The sequence below is a fragment of the Chaetura pelagica genome, unplaced genomic scaffold (assembly GCF_000747805.2).
Source record: "Chaetura pelagica isolate M959 unplaced genomic scaffold, ChaPel_1.0 scaffold479, whole genome shotgun sequence".
NCBI lineage: Eukaryota > Metazoa > Chordata > Aves > Apodiformes > Apodidae > Chaetura > Chaetura pelagica.
In genome coordinates this window covers 340,058-356,873 of record NW_009954537.1, presented here as the reverse complement: position 1 = coordinate 356,873, position 16,816 = coordinate 340,058, and the positions used below count along the sequence as shown (strand labels likewise).

The following is a 16,816-nucleotide window of genomic DNA, read 5'->3' as shown; positions in this document are numbered from 1 at the left end:
GTGCTATAAAAGTAATCCTAACACATAATATTGTTAAGAATTATATTTTTTAAAGCTTTTGTTTTCCTTCTCGTTTTTCTAACAATCTGTTCAGAGGATTAACACTTTTCTGCTGAAAGTAATTTTTATTATTATTTCCAGAGAGACACTATTTACTACAGCTGATTGAGCTGGTGCTTTGCAGTCTGTTACTTAGTATAGCAGCCACTGTTTTTAGAATCCTTAAAACAGTACAATTCCCAAGGCAGACTTGTCAGAAAGCTGTAAACAAATAATTTTCCAAGATTTATTGGCAATAAAAAAAGTCATCGCTAGTCCTTTAGGATTTATATTTCTCTGCCAAATTAGAATTTTGGAAACTGTGGAATCTGCTTCCAAATTAATACTCTGGAACAGTTTGAAAGCTTGCCTCTGAGGAAGAGTCATAATCTATTTCCAACCCAGACTCATCAGAATTTGGGAGAAAACTAGGATAGGAGTTTAACTCTGCAGGCTCCTGCATGTTAGCAGAAGCATTTTGCATAGCTGATTGCATGAAGCAGGATGATTCCCAGAGCCAGGTGTCAAGGTCAGCAGAAGAATGAGGCATTTTAAGGTGGCAGTATGAAGAATGAAATTCCATAGCAGATGGGATCGTTTGACATTTCCTTAGTGATGCAAAGCTGCCTTTCCTGTTTAAAAAAAGAAAACAGGAAACATGATAATTAGCGCTTCATTACTGTTTCATTGCTGTTCATATATCTGACAAGGAATCTTCATGTGAGGTAGAACACTAGAGGAAAACTTAATTATAAATGTATTTAGTGGGTTAGGATATGGGACAACAGGAAGAAAACTTGAAACAATCATATGTAGAAGAGGGGGTACACAGTCATTATGTGTTGCCCTCAGAATGAAGTACAAAATAGTTACATTAAAGTCACATCTGATGAGCTCAGAAGGGCAGGCCCACTTTGTACATTACCTCTTAAATAATGCTGATGTCCCCCCAGCTATCCACTTAGAGTATGTTTCAGTTTTCCAACCACAGCACTAACTGAACATTAACAGGAATAGTCTCAGTGTTCATAATCTGAGTAACAAATATAGCTGTTCAACTCCCTAGATGCTGTATCTGCATGCTGCTTTACAACCAGGTAACTATCACCAAGCTGAGCAGCTGGAATAGAACATTCCTACACTCCAAAACAGCACCAGAATCACCAGGTTAGTGGTGATGAGAAACTAAAGAGTTTCTCACTAATATCTATTCTAAATCTGCCCTCTTTCAGCCTGAAACTGTTCCCCCTTGTCCTACCACTACACGCCCTTTAAAAAGTCCCTCTCCAGCTTTTCTGCAGTCAGATCAGAGGACAAATAATTTGCAGGGGGCTAGAATTAGATTATATTTAAGGTCCCTTCTAACCCAAACCATTCAGTGATTCTGTGACTATTCTGTACTTCTAAGGGATGGAGTTTGTGAATTTGATCTTTCACAATGCCAATACAGACCCTCACCAAGTTTTTTATGAGGAGCAGTTCTCAGACAGTCCTATCAAACCTGCATTTCTGATGCCAGGACAAAAAAATAGTATCTCTCATCTTCCACCTTACTTAACTTTATTGCCATAAACAGGAACATAAAAACTCAAGAACTCTTGGCTCAAATAAAAGGATATTTTTCATTTTAATTTAAAAATGCCCTGCATATAGACCATGTCAATGCTTTAATTGAAATGACTGCTGCAGTTATTAGTCTCCAGTGCTACCACTATCTTTAGGCAGCTTTTATGAAGCAGTTAAGAATTCTGTTCACTCTTTATAGGTTTCTAGGCTGATTTCTCTTCCCCTTCTACCTCATACTCAGCAACTCCAGGAGCTGAGACAAATACCAGAAAAATTACAGTAAAATAGATATGACATCTTCTGCTTAAATCTGGATTTTGGATTTATGCTTTTTCAGACCAAATCTCAGGAGTTTTTCTATTTATAAGCATTTGTACCCCAGAGAGAGCCTCTGTTTCTCTACTTACAGCACTGCTCTGATGTGGCTGTGCAACTCTCTTCCAGCAGTCAGTCCATTTGTTCTCACGAAAAACTAACCTGATGATTGGTTGTATTCATTCTGTGAAAGCTTGCAGAGCTCCCTGGGCAAATACTACACTGCTCAGTAAAAAGTGAAAGGCATTCTTAAACTCAAACTGAGATGAGCTCACCTATTCCTCTATGCACATAATGCTACAAAATATAACAGAAGTAAAAAAGTCTTAAAGGCTAGATCTCACATGAACTTTGTAAGAGAAGCATCATGAAGCTACTTAAAACCAGGTTAGAGCAGAGGTTTCTCTTCCACAGAAACAGATTCCTAAATTTTTTCCTATTTTTCTTTTTTTACTTCTTTCCAACTATGTTTCAAGTTCACATTCAGTTTCTCAACTCTAACAGCTTACATATCCTGTCCAGACTCCTTAAGAATCCAGTCTTTCTCCCAAATGTTTTCTAGTTCCTACCTGCTACATCTGGTTTAGAATATCTTGAGCAACCTTTTCCTCCTCTTTTCCTCCCAAATGCTCCAGCTGCTGTGGAGAAGAAACAGGGTGCCTGCTCTATAACCCAACCCTGTCCCCAAAAAGCACATGCCTACCAACATGCAACATGTCTTCAGGTACAAGATGTAGCAGCCATTGATCAGTAATCAACAAGAAACACCAGAAAATATATAATGCTAAGAATTAGAAGCAGTAAGAACCATTTTGTGCTACCTTTAAGGAAGTTATTAAATCCCCGTTTGAAGAAACAAATTTAAGTACTTGAAGCTCTGACAAAAAGAGAACTTATAAAAATGCATTGTTTGCATGCAGCAGAACCCCACTTTACCTGGATATGCAGAACAGCTTGCTCTTAGCATGGGAAAAAACTGTACCAGCAATTCGACAGAACTGTTCTTGCATCCATCGAACATCAGCAGGCATGTCAGGAAACCAGTTCACTAACCTACAATCAAAACCAAAATACACTTGTTGTTTTGGAGGTAACAAATACAATCTGCATTATATTCTTATCATGTCTGACAGCCAACAAAATAGCAGCTTTCATTCTCCCCAAGTTAACTTGCCCACCAAAGCCTCCAGGTCTTCTCAGCCTCTCTAAATTTCTACCTACTCCACTCAATTCTTCTCTCCAAACTAAGAAAAAAAGCAGCACAGGCCACTGCATCTCTGACCTATGCTCATCAGTGGACAGGTATGTGTGTTCTACACCTCATGACCAATGATTGATTAGGAAGCCTGCAAAGAATTCCTGTCTGAGAACTTTGTGTGGTGGGAACTTCCTGCTCAATTTAGAGCAACGTGGGAAAGGAAGAACAAAAGAAAAGCAAAATTGAGGAACAAACAGAAGGCAGAAACACAGAGCAATATCACAAATGTAGTTTTTTCCTTATTATCCTCTTAACAAAAGTCAGCTACACCAGAGGTGAATGAAGGGCAAAAACCCACATTACATTTGTGCTGAAACTTGCTTCCTCCCCATCCACCAAAAAACAGCACAGAAGCACCACAATGAATGGCACAGAAAGAAAATACTTTACTGGAGTTCTGTGTGACTCTTTTACAGAACATTTGACTTCTCAAGTATTTTCTGAAGACATTAATGACATCTGCTGTTTAACAACTAGAATTCTCTTAAGCAAGCATAAAGTTTAGTGTTAATGGTGCACTCATATAACATCATTTAACCCTCACAAGAATTGAAAAACATAAAACTAAGCCCAGTTTCAAGAGCACAACTTTCAGTCAACCCAAACAAAACTGGTAGGAAAAGTTATATGGTGAATGAAAACTGGATTTCACTCCTGATTTCAAAAAGAAGCTAAAGCACAAGAACTACATGGATAGAGTTCAAATACCATTGCAGAATAGAATAACAGCAATAAGAAGTGTGCCCCTGGAAAACACAATTCAGGGTGCTTCTCTCAAGCAATTATGAGACAGTTAATAGTAATAAGAGCAAATTGTTTAGCAGTCTTCTTAATTTGTTTACTTATCTAGCCTTAGACTATAGAGGCTTTAGTAGGATGCATTACATGGGTAGAAATAATGGTCTTTGGACAGTTACCATTTTAACTCTAGAGAACTAGAATGCTCACAACACTAAATAAGCTCTCAATGAATACATTTCCAGAAGTATAGTAATTTTAAAATTAAAAATTCCTCACCGTAAAGCAACTGAGTAAGCAGACTCCACTGGTAGTGTATATGGTAGCATAAGATAGGATATCACCCGTATTGGAAAGAGTTTGGAGAACTGAGCATAGAATCCATTCTGTTCTTTACAAGCTTCCTGTAGTGCTTAATAAAAAGTATTTTGGAAAAATGTGTTAGACTACTTGAAAACAGCTTCAATATTTGCTCAAAGTTCGGTGAACTTCAGTCAACATTATCAAGTGTTACTGAATAAGGCTCAGATGGAAAAATCAAAGACTTCATCTCAAGGCACACTTACCATAAACCTTCTCTAAGCTATTTTAGAATAGGGGAAACAGACTCATACCACAGGGACAAAAGACACTACCCCAAACTTTTAAGCTGTAAGTCTACAAATTAATTTGAAATAAGGGCACGTAAAGTTCACCTCTCCAAAAATATGTATTTCAGATGGCATTCCTGTCTTGTTAGAGAGTTTGTTGAGAGTCTGACGTTTGAGTTCTGCACATTCCAGTTGTTACATACAGTTGTAAGAAATACCACACTTCAGGCTTTCTTTTCCTGGGTCACTGGGATTACAAATTTCACATCTTGAAAATACCAATAAGCTTCCACAAAAAAACCCAAAACTAGGTAACCTTTATAGATCAGAGAAATATCCATAGTGGTTTTAGCCTACTAACAGCTTATTAAAAAGACAGGAAAGAGAATTACAAATCTAGGATTCCATTTTAAAAATAAGGTTGTGATAAACCAATGTTTGAAACTGAGGTTAAACTTTGGTGTGAAATATATGCTTACAAAAAATACTGTGCACAAAGATTATCCAAAGCCAAATGAGAATTCAATTCACGATTCTCCAATGTTGAAAGTAGCTCCTTTCTCCTGCTTCAATCTTATTTCTGTAGCTAAATCAAAACATACGTGTTCACATTTACTGAGTTCTTAAGAAACATTTTTGGGTTGAGCTAGTCTCTAATATCACAGACAGTTACAAGATTACATAAATAGAGCACAGTTTGCCATTCAAAGTTACAGGAAACAGTCCTTTGTATGTACCTTTATGAAGTCTAGGAGGTAGACTCTGGAATATACTCTTCTCCAAAGGCCATGGATGTTGCTTCAGCTGATCATTAAGTACTTCCATTTTCAAAGTTTCTACTCTGTGACAATCCTCTGTCAACTTCTTTTGCTTCATATTGTCAATGTGTTGCACAGCCTCATGAGGGTTTCTTTTTGTGAAGGACAAGTGGATGTAAATTGAGTCTTTCAGAATACCTGAAAGAGTCAAGAGTTTCCACTTAGGCTTAATCTACAGTTCTTCAGAGTACCTGTACAGTACCTGTAGTCTGTGTGTCTGTACAAAGGCCTATTCTGAGAGAACATTATACAGCCAATGTCAAATAAACTTGCTCTTATAGTCCTACAAATGTTTAATCACATTGATCACTATTCTTTTGCAGGTTTAGATTTTACTTTAAAACAGGTTTGAAAGAAAAGGAAAAAGTGAACAATTAACTGAAACTGCACTAGAAATACTCAATCCTGTAACAAAGTTGTCTTCCAGTGAGAAAGCAAATGATTTAAAGGAGAAGAAAATTGATTTAATTTTTATCTGAAAGAAAACACCCAAAAGACATTGAACATTTTGGACATTTGACATGGTGGGTAACACATAGGTACTTTGAGGCATTCCTACAACAGGGTGGAGAAGGAAAGTGAGCAGGGTGCTATGTTGTTCTAAGATATCTGAAGTACAGATCTAAATCAACATTAGTTGCCTTGCAAAACTGATGCCAATTAAGAAATAGAACTGATAATTACCTTACAAACAAGCACTAGATAATGAGTACAAAGGGCAAAATACAAGAAAAATATTTATACTATGCTTCCAGAACATCTTTATAAAATTACTTACATTTAAAGACTACCAAATTTGACTAGAATCCATACCTACACACAACAGAACCTGTATTCTACTTACAATTACTCCTAGAAGACAAACATCAAAACAACTTTTACTATATCCATTGTATATTGAAATGTTACAGATGTGGGGAAATAAACACCTACAGTTGAAGTAACTTAAGAAGAAAGTAGATGCATAATGAATGAACTTGGAAAGGTTACAATTATCACTGATGAAGCTTGATGCAAGGCAAACTCATGACAAAGTAAGAACAGAGGTTATCACAGAACTGAGGTTATCACAGAACTGATAGCGTGAAAGAGGACAACAGCACAAAACACAGAGGACATGCAGGAAAGCCACCAAGGAAGAGCTGCAAGGAATCTCATATCTGCGTCAGATGGAAAGATGCACACAGGAAACTTGTGGGTTTGGTACAGCAACAGAACCCATCTGAGCACAGACAACCACAAATTATAGGCTTCTTGTATAGCTGGTGCTTTTAATCACCTGGTAAAATGTACAAAGCAGGACTTCCTCATTAAATATTTAATAATATTACTAAAAAAATCAAACTCTTAAGCAGAACAATGATGTTTTCTAACAGTGAAGAAAATTTTTCCAAGAAAACCTGACTATTTAGTTTTTAGTTATAACAGATCATAAGCAAAGAGCACATAAAACTACAGCTACATTACAGAACTACAGCTGGTAATCCCTGTAATAGTGTAAACACCACATTTCAGCTTCCACTACTCTGATTTGGCTCAGGACCAATTTGCTTCTGCATCCAAAGACTACAGGATCTATGTATATTTAGCACAGTGTTAGCTTCATGCTAATATTAAGTTACTGTCTTTAACTTGCTTGTCTTAAAGCAGGCAGAACACCAACATGTATTAATATAAAATGTTACTAGAAGTCTATGAGTAGAGCAACTTTCAATTCTTCCTAAGCTTATCTGGGTCCCAACAACTGCTATGTCACAAGCAGTCTATATGATTTCTAAATGAACTAAACTTACCATGATCCCTTCAAAAGCCTCAAAGACTTAGCCCCTTCTTTGCTGTATACAACCAACCCCCTCACTTTTTTTTTAAGCTTAAGACCATATCATCAATAATTATCCACAAATGTAACATACCATTCTCTTTCAAGAATTTAAGAGCATCTGAGTATCCTTGCTCACAGATCTCTCCTAGTACCTGCAAGTATAGGGTACATAAGTCAGACACATAAAAGGAGATTCAAGAGCATTTCCTTCATCAGGTCTGCAATTAACACTGCTTAGCAAAGTTTAATGGCAACTTGCTTGTGTGAAGTGTTAATTGAGAACTTCAGAAAACCATGAAGCTTTAGAACTTCTGCTAAGTTCTGAAGCACCTGGTTAGCAGGTAACATGAAAGAACTAAACTTAGTTATTAATTTACTGATGTTGATTTTGTGATAGAATCCTGTGCTAATCCTCAAATAAATAATGAAAGCCAATAGCAGTCTTGCATTTTTAGTCTGAGAGACTAAAAATAAGAAGAATGAACACAAACTGTTAAAAAAATAGGAACTACAAGAGAGCTGTCACCATAAAAGTTTATACAACTAGATGAAACACTAAGATTACTGCAGCTTTTATATGGAAATATGTCTTAGTACATTAAGGCAACGAAAAAGAACCTTAGGCTCTGGTGGAAAGAGCGCTTGCGTTAAACGGTAAAGGTTCCCCATACTGAGCTGAATGCTGGTGTTGGTCACATTCATTTCATGGAAGTTGGCAGAATTCCCCTTTGGACAGATATCACACTCCCCAGCAAAAGGTGAAACCGTGATGGTATTCTTGGATTCATAGTGAGGTAAGTTGTCACTGATTCCTCCATCCACGTAGCGCTACAAAAATAAACAGAAAAAGAAGTCTCAAAGGCCAAAACTTCCTAACTAGCAGATTTCCAATGCAAGTATTAAATAGCACTTAAGACTGTAACAGAACAGCCTCTGCCTGTGTTCCTGGGCTAAACACTTTGAGCAGCATGCTTTGTCCTCTAACGTCAGGTGAAAAAACATTCCTACTTATGGTTCCATCGACAGCATAAGACTATTCTATCTGGAATTTTGCTGTATATTTAGGAAAGAACAAGTCCATTTTAAAGATGAGAATGCTATACAACATGCAGAGAAGGAGCAGTGTTGCTGCCTCCTCCTCCTTAAAGGAAAGCACCAAACAAGGAGCTACCAGGGTACTTCTGCAGAAAGAACACAAATAAAAGAATAGCTCTACACTTCAAAGCTCAAGTTTTGTCATACCAAAATAAAAGGAACTTAAAATTACTCATTGTAATTAGAATGTTATATAAAAGCATCAATATTTAGACAGAAACAGCAAGTAAAAATGGACAGTGCTTCAGAAACCTCGTGGACAGTCATGGATAACCATTCTGCTCTGAGTGAAAGTTCAGAAGCTACTCCAGGTTGTGCTTTTGTCTCCTTTGTCTTGAATTGCTCATTTCTGTAATTTTAGTTCATCATCACCTCACACTTAAGATCGAAGAACTAAATAGCTTCACATCAGGGTAACTAATCTGTAGTTCAGCAGCAGCTGCAACTCCTCCAGTCATTCACAGCAGCAATCTTTCCAGTGTAGCCAGTTTGTTGTGACACTGGCAGAAGACCATTCCACCTTACCAGCTTTGCTGGTTTAGTGGCTCTATTTTCCTCCTTCCTAACTAGACAAGAGACACAACCTGTAGGTCCTTGTAAAATATAAAGGTAACAGAGCAGGCCTTTTAAGCAGAAGCAACCTGGATTACCAGTTTCATCTACCCTGATACTTATGCCTTGACCATTCTAAAAAGCAACTTACAAATTAGTAAGGAGGCAGCTCAGAGCAATTTATCCAAATCGCTCTTCTAAAGCAGCCTGTTCCTAACCATCATCCTTCTTGGACACTATTTAGACCTAGCAGCATGCAGCTACTGACAGACTTCCTACAGGTGTATAATGCAACCACTTCAGTGCACGTGCCATCATCACGTCCTTGTGGAAGCATCAAGAGGTTTGGCAAATGAGCACACAGCACACAGCCTTCCCACAAAATGATAAGAGAGAGGAAGTATGGATGTGAGTCACTGCTCTACTGTGGTAACTGGTTTTAATTATCGGGAGTTTCTGCCTATTTGGTCCCCCTAGTATTTTTTCAATCTGAAGCCACTGCTGTGTTTGAAAGGGGTAATAAAAAACCCCCAAACAAAATCCACCACACCCAAAAGCTTCACAACTGGCACTTAAGGATAACTTTCAAGAGGTCTAAGTCCTTGTTTTGAAGTACAAATACATGAAGCACCAAGCCAGTAAACAGGAAGATGCTATTACGTTTACATAGTTTACATTCTACTGTGGTTAAGCCCTACAGGAGTCATACCCAGCACATGCAACTCTGGCATTCTTACCACATTACAGAAAAAAATGCCTCCTAAAGATTAAAATACCAAAATAATTGAAAAGACTGGAGAGATGCAGTGATACTTTCTTTCCCCTTCCCTCAAAATAGGACCAAATAAAGCATCATTTGTATGTTTTTGTACTCTGAACTAAGCCTTTTAAAATAACATTGTTGTCTGGTGACAAGAACTGAATAGCCAGATTAGCCTGGATCCACCTAAACCTTGGATTCAGTCCAACGTCCTGTTTTCATAACACCTTTAATCTGGAAGAGTTTAAGGAGACACACAAGGTTTAGAAGGACAGATAAAGAAAAATCCCTATATAGTTCTAATAACTTTTGCTTAAATTTCAGCATAAAGAAGAAAATACATTTCATGTCTATCCTTGACCTTTCAGCACTTCCAGATTGCCTTGAGAACAGTTTGTAATCAATCACTGTTTAAGAGGTTTTGAGTCTTCTTCCATTATTCTCCCCATCTCCTTAGGTAAGGAGCACCAAAGTTGGAAGAAAAGCAAATACAAGTTAATACAAACCCCCTATAACTTGGGGGGTGTGTGTTTAGAAAACCCAGTACAGACATGAAGTATTGAGAGGTTTTATAACGAACAGAACACACTTAGGTACCAACACTTTAGCTTTAAAAAACAATCTTTCTTACACTGAATACAAGCAACAGAAGACATTAAAAGGCTTTGTTTGTATCTAACTGAACATGGAAATTTAATCCAATTTTAAAGCAGGTATACCTCCAGCAAGATCACAAAGACAATAAAGTATCTTATAAGATTTTCATTTTTTTAAATAAGTGACCCTTCCTATAAATCTGAGCAGGTGAATGAGCAACATTTTCTTCAATAAATATTTATCCTATATGGTTAAAAAGTTGTGAGCTTAGAATATCTTATTTTAATGACTGCATCAGCAAGCAAGGAATTTGAGAGAGCATGTATGTGTTTTGTAGGGTGAAGAAGAAATATACGTAACAGATCTTCTACACATTTAGTGTTTCTTTGTTTTTTTGAAAAGTTGCAACATACAGCTACAGTACTAGAAGCTATGAAGGTATTTATTTTATACAATAACTGAAAAAACACATACATTGTCTCTTAACATTTTCAGGATAGCTAGGATGATTTTTAGATCTTAACAATTGAGACTTACCACACCTCTAAATGATGGTGGAATTAGGCCACAATAAATAGGGACAAATGAACTACAGATTAAAGCCTGTAGGAAAATGAGACCATGTCAATTAAATGGTAACTGTTCTATTAAAATTATAATGTATCTCTTTAGATGTTTGCAAAAACAACCAAGCAAGCAATGGAAAAAAAAACACATGAATAAAAAGAAGGGAGGGAAAGGTATTATGCATTATTTTAAATCAGAATAAGGGTATTTCCATATTTCCTTTTAAAATATAACCACACTCCACCTACCAAAAGAGTAAGACTCCCTAAAAGAGCATTTCTAGAAATGCTAGGAAAAGTTTATAATCATTCACTCAAGTTATACATTTCCTGCATAATCAAACTAACAGGACATGTATCAGTGGTCTGGGATCATATTAAACTAGCTTTGTAACTGATACTAGGATTTTAAAGAGCTATTTTTGGCTGTTTCTTGATTACTGCTTTTATGAAAGTGACCTTAAAAAAATCTTACTAATGAAAGATTAGCTTCATTAGATACACTGAACTTTAAAGGCACTTATCCTTTTTAAGATTGATCCCTCAGATCTACTCAATAAAACAGTTTGCAGATACATTGACTGGGAAAGCCACTAAGTGAATTTAGCATAGTAAAGCCTGAATTCATATTTTAAATACTTTCAAAATCACTATATCCTAAAAAGTTTACCATGAAATTCCAATGGATGACATTACATGGATGTAACACTACAGAAATTTTCACTAGTTGCCAGAAACAAACCTACCTGGACAACTTCTTCTTTAGAGTTAAAATTAGATATCAAAGCATTTTTACCATCAGACACTCTGGTTAGTGAAATACATAGCCTGCCCGATGACAACTGGTGAGTGTTTTCAGGAAGATTTCTCATAAGTCCATCTCTTATTATCTTTATCACATTAAAAGAAGGATGAAGAGGACCAAGATTTCTCCTTCTAGCTTCTTTGGCTAATGCCAGAACATCTGCACAAGCTTGAGCTGAAAATAAAATGCATTTCATTTAAGAACAGAAGATATGTCAAAAAACAAAACACACTTCTGGTAATAAAGCATGTCTAGAGCTACAAATTTTCTGATTGCTAGCATGAAAAATCAAGAGCTTTCTGACAGCTGAAGTAACTGTTTAACAGAGTGCAGGAGCTCTCTGAGGGGTGGGGGGGAAAGTAGTCACTTTAGACTTTCAAATATAAATCCTGGTGAAGACCCAGGCACTAAGTTACTCATGTTATTTATATGTAGACTGCAAATGTAAAATACCCATATAAGATGCTTCTGTAAGAAATTATTCATTCCAGAACCATATTCTTCAAGAAAAAAATAAAGATGAGTGTCCTTTCGTAAGCACATATGCATGGACACATTCCATATGTAACATTCATACAAACCTATTGATGCAGATTTAAGGCCCACAGAATGTCTGCTGAACAAGCAGAGCACCTGGGTTCACCACAGCTAGTAACACCGGTTGGATTTTTACCAAACTTGAGGTTTCAAGGCACCATTTACCTTCATTTATATATACATATATATAGGTAACATTAAATACAAATTTATGGCAAGGAATGTCAGGAGGGAAGTTTTTGAAGCAGTGGTAAGGAATGTGGAAGAGATACCCAATGCCTGTCTCACTGGTCTCCATGTAAGTAGGTGCATTTTTACCAATATGTAAGAGATAAATAATTTTTTCTCCAATTATATCAGCATTTGGGAACTCATTCTAACCACTACACAAGACATGATTGCTCCTACAGAACACTGAACTCGTTTTAAAAACCACACACTTAGTCACAATAAGAACAGCAGCTCATCCACCTGCAATATTTTATTTGCATTTTTAATGTCCTGTTTCTCCAGGGCACACTTTGTGGAAATTACCTGATAAGCTTGTCAACTTGGTAGAGGAAAGGGGGTGGGGAGGAAGGTCAAAGTAACAGGTTAGTAACTGAATGGCACACTACAAGGTCATCTAAAAATATTTTCCAAACTTGTGTATTTTAACTTACATACACTATCTAGAATAGGTAGGCTTCGACTTACCAAGTTAAATATGAGTACTGCACTGGAAAGAACTCTGTTAAAATCTCTGAAGTTCAAATTAATTAAAAAAAAATCTTTCTACAATGTTATTCCCCCCCTACAGCAGTATCTAAACCTTTCTCATTTTTAACACAATAAACCAGGAGTATATGAACATAAGTGTATCTCTAAAAAAACTTGGAGGTATCAGACATGCTCCATTATTAGCAATAAAATTTTCCTCATTCCACCCTTCAAAGTAAAGCCTTGGGCCATGAATTCACTGATATTAGTAGCCTGACCCTATCTCCCACCTGAGAAGACTGAACAATTTAGACTCATTTTACATCAAATTAAGAAATGGCATGAGTCATGTTCTGGTAAGTGAAGAAGTTATTTCCTAAAGCAGTCATGCAGACAGTTCTAGCATTTCCTTTTTTCATGCACTCTGATATAAACCACCACCTCCCTTTTTTAAAAATACATTAATTTTGCAATGTTCAATCTTCTAAACTTCCTGAAGAGAGAAATCAGGCATGTTGCAGGAGTCTGAGATACTGAACTACCAGATCTCCACCCAGGAACACCAGTCTTAGGGCATGCAATTTCCTTTTGCAAAGTAAGTACTTTTTTTTTTTAAAACCTTATGCACCAGGCAAATAGATGGCTCTCTCTAAAAAAGAGACCAAGAGTACTGGGTGCATGGACACACAAGCAAACAAATACACAAGCTGTCACTTCTCCACCAGGTCTTGACCATATTTTTCTATCTAGCATCCTGAAAAACTGAAGCTCAAGCTGTTACCTAAGTTTGAAGCATTGCAACATCTTCACTCATTTGCACTAAGGTCTGTTTCTGCTGAAAAAAAATAAGTAATTCAGTGCCCTCCATTAACTTTGTGTTGTGTTTATTTCTCACCATAAAGAAAGGTCAGGCAAGTATCACTTTATGTACCCCATTAAAGGGCCACAAAACTGATAAACTCCAACAGTTTAGATCTGAACTAATTTCAACTTCCTTTTAGAAATAACAACCCATCCAAACAAAATTTTATTTCATAAGTTTGCCCATCTGGTCCATCTACAATAATTTTTCTACATTTGAAGTTATCTAAAGGGAAAAAAAAAAAGAAAGAAAAATTTACATATTATGTTTATTGTAATCTATTTTAAATACGAGAAGGGCTCCCAACAAAAAAGAAAAGAAAAAAATAGTTGTCTTTCCAAGAGTATTCAGTATTACTGAAGCTGTTCATTATTAATTCAACAGACTTCCAAGTGTTCCAACCTATTTTCCCCTCTCCCTTCCTTCTTCAACAGGACTAAAATACAGTTAACTCTTAGGCTGGTGTATTAAAAAATAATATCTTGTTGGAAAGGGAGAGAGTGCTATAGCTCAAGTCAGACTGTGATTTTAGGCAGACCTTAGTGCATCTGTTTTATTTTTAAAAATGCAAGAGAGCTAAAGAACTCAACATTTCTATTAAATGTGAACTGTTTCTAGTTACATTTCTATATTCCTATTTTTAATGGCTGAGTAACTATGAAATTGTTTGCCACAGAGCAAAGCCTGATGTATTTACAGCCCCTACCAAACCTGTTCTCATTAGTGGCTTACTAGAATGGAGAACCACATCACCCCCAAAACACCCCATTTGCAAGACATCTGTGGGGAAGAGCTGACAAGAGGAGTATACCTTAACTGTTCCAGTTTGGAATAGCCTGGAATGTACTTCACCCTAAGAAGAACAGTCATCTCCAAGATTCTCCCTCTAACTTCCCTCAAATTCAAAGAGGGAAACTTTTTCCTCAGTGTGTAAAAATAGACTCTTTTTCCCATTCAATGGCTAATGTTTACATTTATTCAAACTTGAAATTCTACAGACTTTCAGTCTGCCTATCCAACAGGTAACACAAACACAAATAAAGCCATTTATTTAAAACATCCATCCACAAACCTGTATGAGATTAAATATGTACATCAATTTTAGTTGAAAACCTTGCTTTTATATATATATACATACATACACACACACTTTTGTGCACACCAACAAGCACACTAATTCAGGGATGAGATCTTGAACACCTCCCAGGATGGAGGCCCCACAGCCTCTCTGGGCACCTCTAATATTTTTCCCATCCACAAGGTAATTTTCTTTTCCTTACACCTAATCAGAATTTGCCATGTTTCAGCCTGTATCTGCTGCCTCTCATCCTTCCACTGCCCAACTCTGAGAACAGCTTGGTTCTGCCTTCCCACAGTGAAACCCAACTGTGAAAGCATGTGGGACTTAAATCCACAACTGCAGAAATAACAAATACTGTGTATTAAAGTATATTGATGAAACAGAGGCATACAAGACAAACTAATGAAATACATCAACTTACTACAACACACATTGTATCTTTATAACTTATTTACAATCCTCTGCTTTCAAGCAAGTTCACAAAAAAGTAGCAGCTAAAAATGTACAGAACTAATACAGGAATACCTTTTTAGTGTGATTAATTTACAGTGGTACCTAGATTTTAGAATGTGGCTGGTTTTGAATTGTCTTCCAACACTCCCAAGTGACTTATTTTAACAAAAAAACAATTCCAGAAGAAATAGACTTGCTCATGAAATGTGTAATACCTTGGGCAGTGCTCACACACATACTACCTAGCCTATTTGTTAAAGAAAAGCAAAAATTGCAGTTGGCATATGAGAAAGTAAAGACAAGGGAATAATTTAAATCCTCAAGCTTCAATTATTAAAAAGCTAAAAATTTAAAAAACTGTCAGTAACAGTCTTTCAGATAAACATTTTTTTGTGTGTTAGAGCACTTCAAGTATTAAAAGCAGCCTCCTTAAACCAGTGACAATGGCTTAAGGCTTGAAATTGGACGTGTTCTAAAACAGTTATTGTTCTAAAAGCTGATATGAGTCTCATAATAACTCAATGTGTTATGTCAGGACACTACAGCAAAATTCAATCTAAAAGGAAGCAGTACCAGCTTATTGTTAAAGCTTTGAAGAAATTAAGCTTATGTGAGCTCAGTGGCTAAGCAGCAGGGAGAGGCATTTCAGAATATTACTCCCTTGCACGTACAGAGATTCACTGTAAATTTTAGCCAGTGAATTTTTTTCTTCAGAAGTTTAAAAGCAAACCCCAAATCCTCTCCGAAATAAGCACCCATTGTTTTCCCCTCCATCTGTAAGTATGACAAAATGTCAATTTACAAAGCCTCTTAGTTCTAAACAAGATAAGGGTAACACCAACAAAAACAATCCATGAGGAGACATGAACTAGACAAACTTTTATTCAGGGAATCTCTTTGGTTTAAAAGGATAACCATTTTCAGAGTTCTGGGTATATCATACACTTTTTAAACTGCAGTCCAGTCACTATCCTAAACACCTTGGTGTTTTCCTTGTTTCAAGCTTGTTTGAAGGTCTAACATGTCTAATTCACTAGATAAACAATAGGGCTCCCACAAGACCTAAATACTTGCCCTACTGCTATAAGTGCTTATTTCACAAGAGAGACTCTCCCTCGTTGCAAACGGATGCCTTTTATCCAGCATGAATACAAAACAAGCTTAACCCCATTCCTTAAATCACAACTAGAATCAGCGATTTTCACCGACCCACTGTTTCTAATCATACACCTGAGCGACCAAGGCAACACACACTGCGCACAGATTGAAGAGGAAAAGCAAGTTAAAGCTAACCTAAACCCTGACCTTCACTCCCTGAGCCTGACCCCAGGAAAGAAGCAGCTTTAGAGGAAGCAAGTCAGAGCCCACTGAAGCTTCCTGTGCTACAGGAAATGCACTATTTCCCAATGAAGTGCAAAGATTTTTTCCTTCAGACCGACGACGGGGCGAGCCTGCCTTGTGCCAAGGGTCTCAGCACTCAGCCCCCTCCCAGCAGTTTCGGATCCCTCTGAGGGGTTCCAAAAGGATCTAAGGGGAAGGGTCACCGAGGCCGGGAGGCACAGGAGCTCCTCAGACAGACGGATCCGCCCTACCTGAGGCACGAAGCTCCCACCACCTGCCGACTCAAGGGACGAGGCACCGCCAAGGCCGCTGGTGGAGCCCG

The 16,816-nt window shown here is 37.1% G+C and overlaps 1 protein-coding gene across 1 annotated transcript; it reads right to left on the bottom strand.

The window, feature by feature from the left end:
- Nucleotides 1-298: 298 nt before the first annotated feature.
- LOC104395097 (patatin-like phospholipase domain-containing protein 2) lies at nt 299-11,717 on the bottom strand. Its single transcript, XM_010004768.1, has 8 exons — nt 11,463-11,717; nt 10,688-10,753; nt 7,765-7,974; nt 7,238-7,298; nt 5,244-5,462; nt 4,196-4,328; nt 2,857-2,973; nt 299-671 (listed from the first exon to the last, which is right to left on the bottom strand). Exons 1-8 carry the CDS (start codon nt 11,715-11,717, stop codon nt 380-382), a joined length of 1,353 nt encoding a protein of 450 aa, XP_010003070.1. The 3' UTR covers nt 299-379.
- Nucleotides 11,718-16,816: the final 5,099 nt, after the last annotated feature.

What these genes read in the sequence shown, in the direction of transcription:
- LOC104395097 (XM_010004768.1), bottom strand. Translation starts at nt 11,717, where the DNA reads ATGAAATGCATTTTATTTTCAGCTCAAGCTTGTGCAGATGTTCTGGCA. An exon ending in TAAATTCTTGAAAGAGAATG is followed by an intron (nt 5,463 to 7,237) that starts GTATGTTACATT and finishes TGACTCTTTCAG; the next exon opens with GTATTCTGAAAGACTCAATT. An exon ending in GCTTACTCAGTTGCTTTACG is followed by an intron (nt 2,974 to 4,195) that starts GTGAGGAATTTT and finishes TTTTGATTGTAG; the next exon opens with GTTAGTGAACTGGTTTCCTG.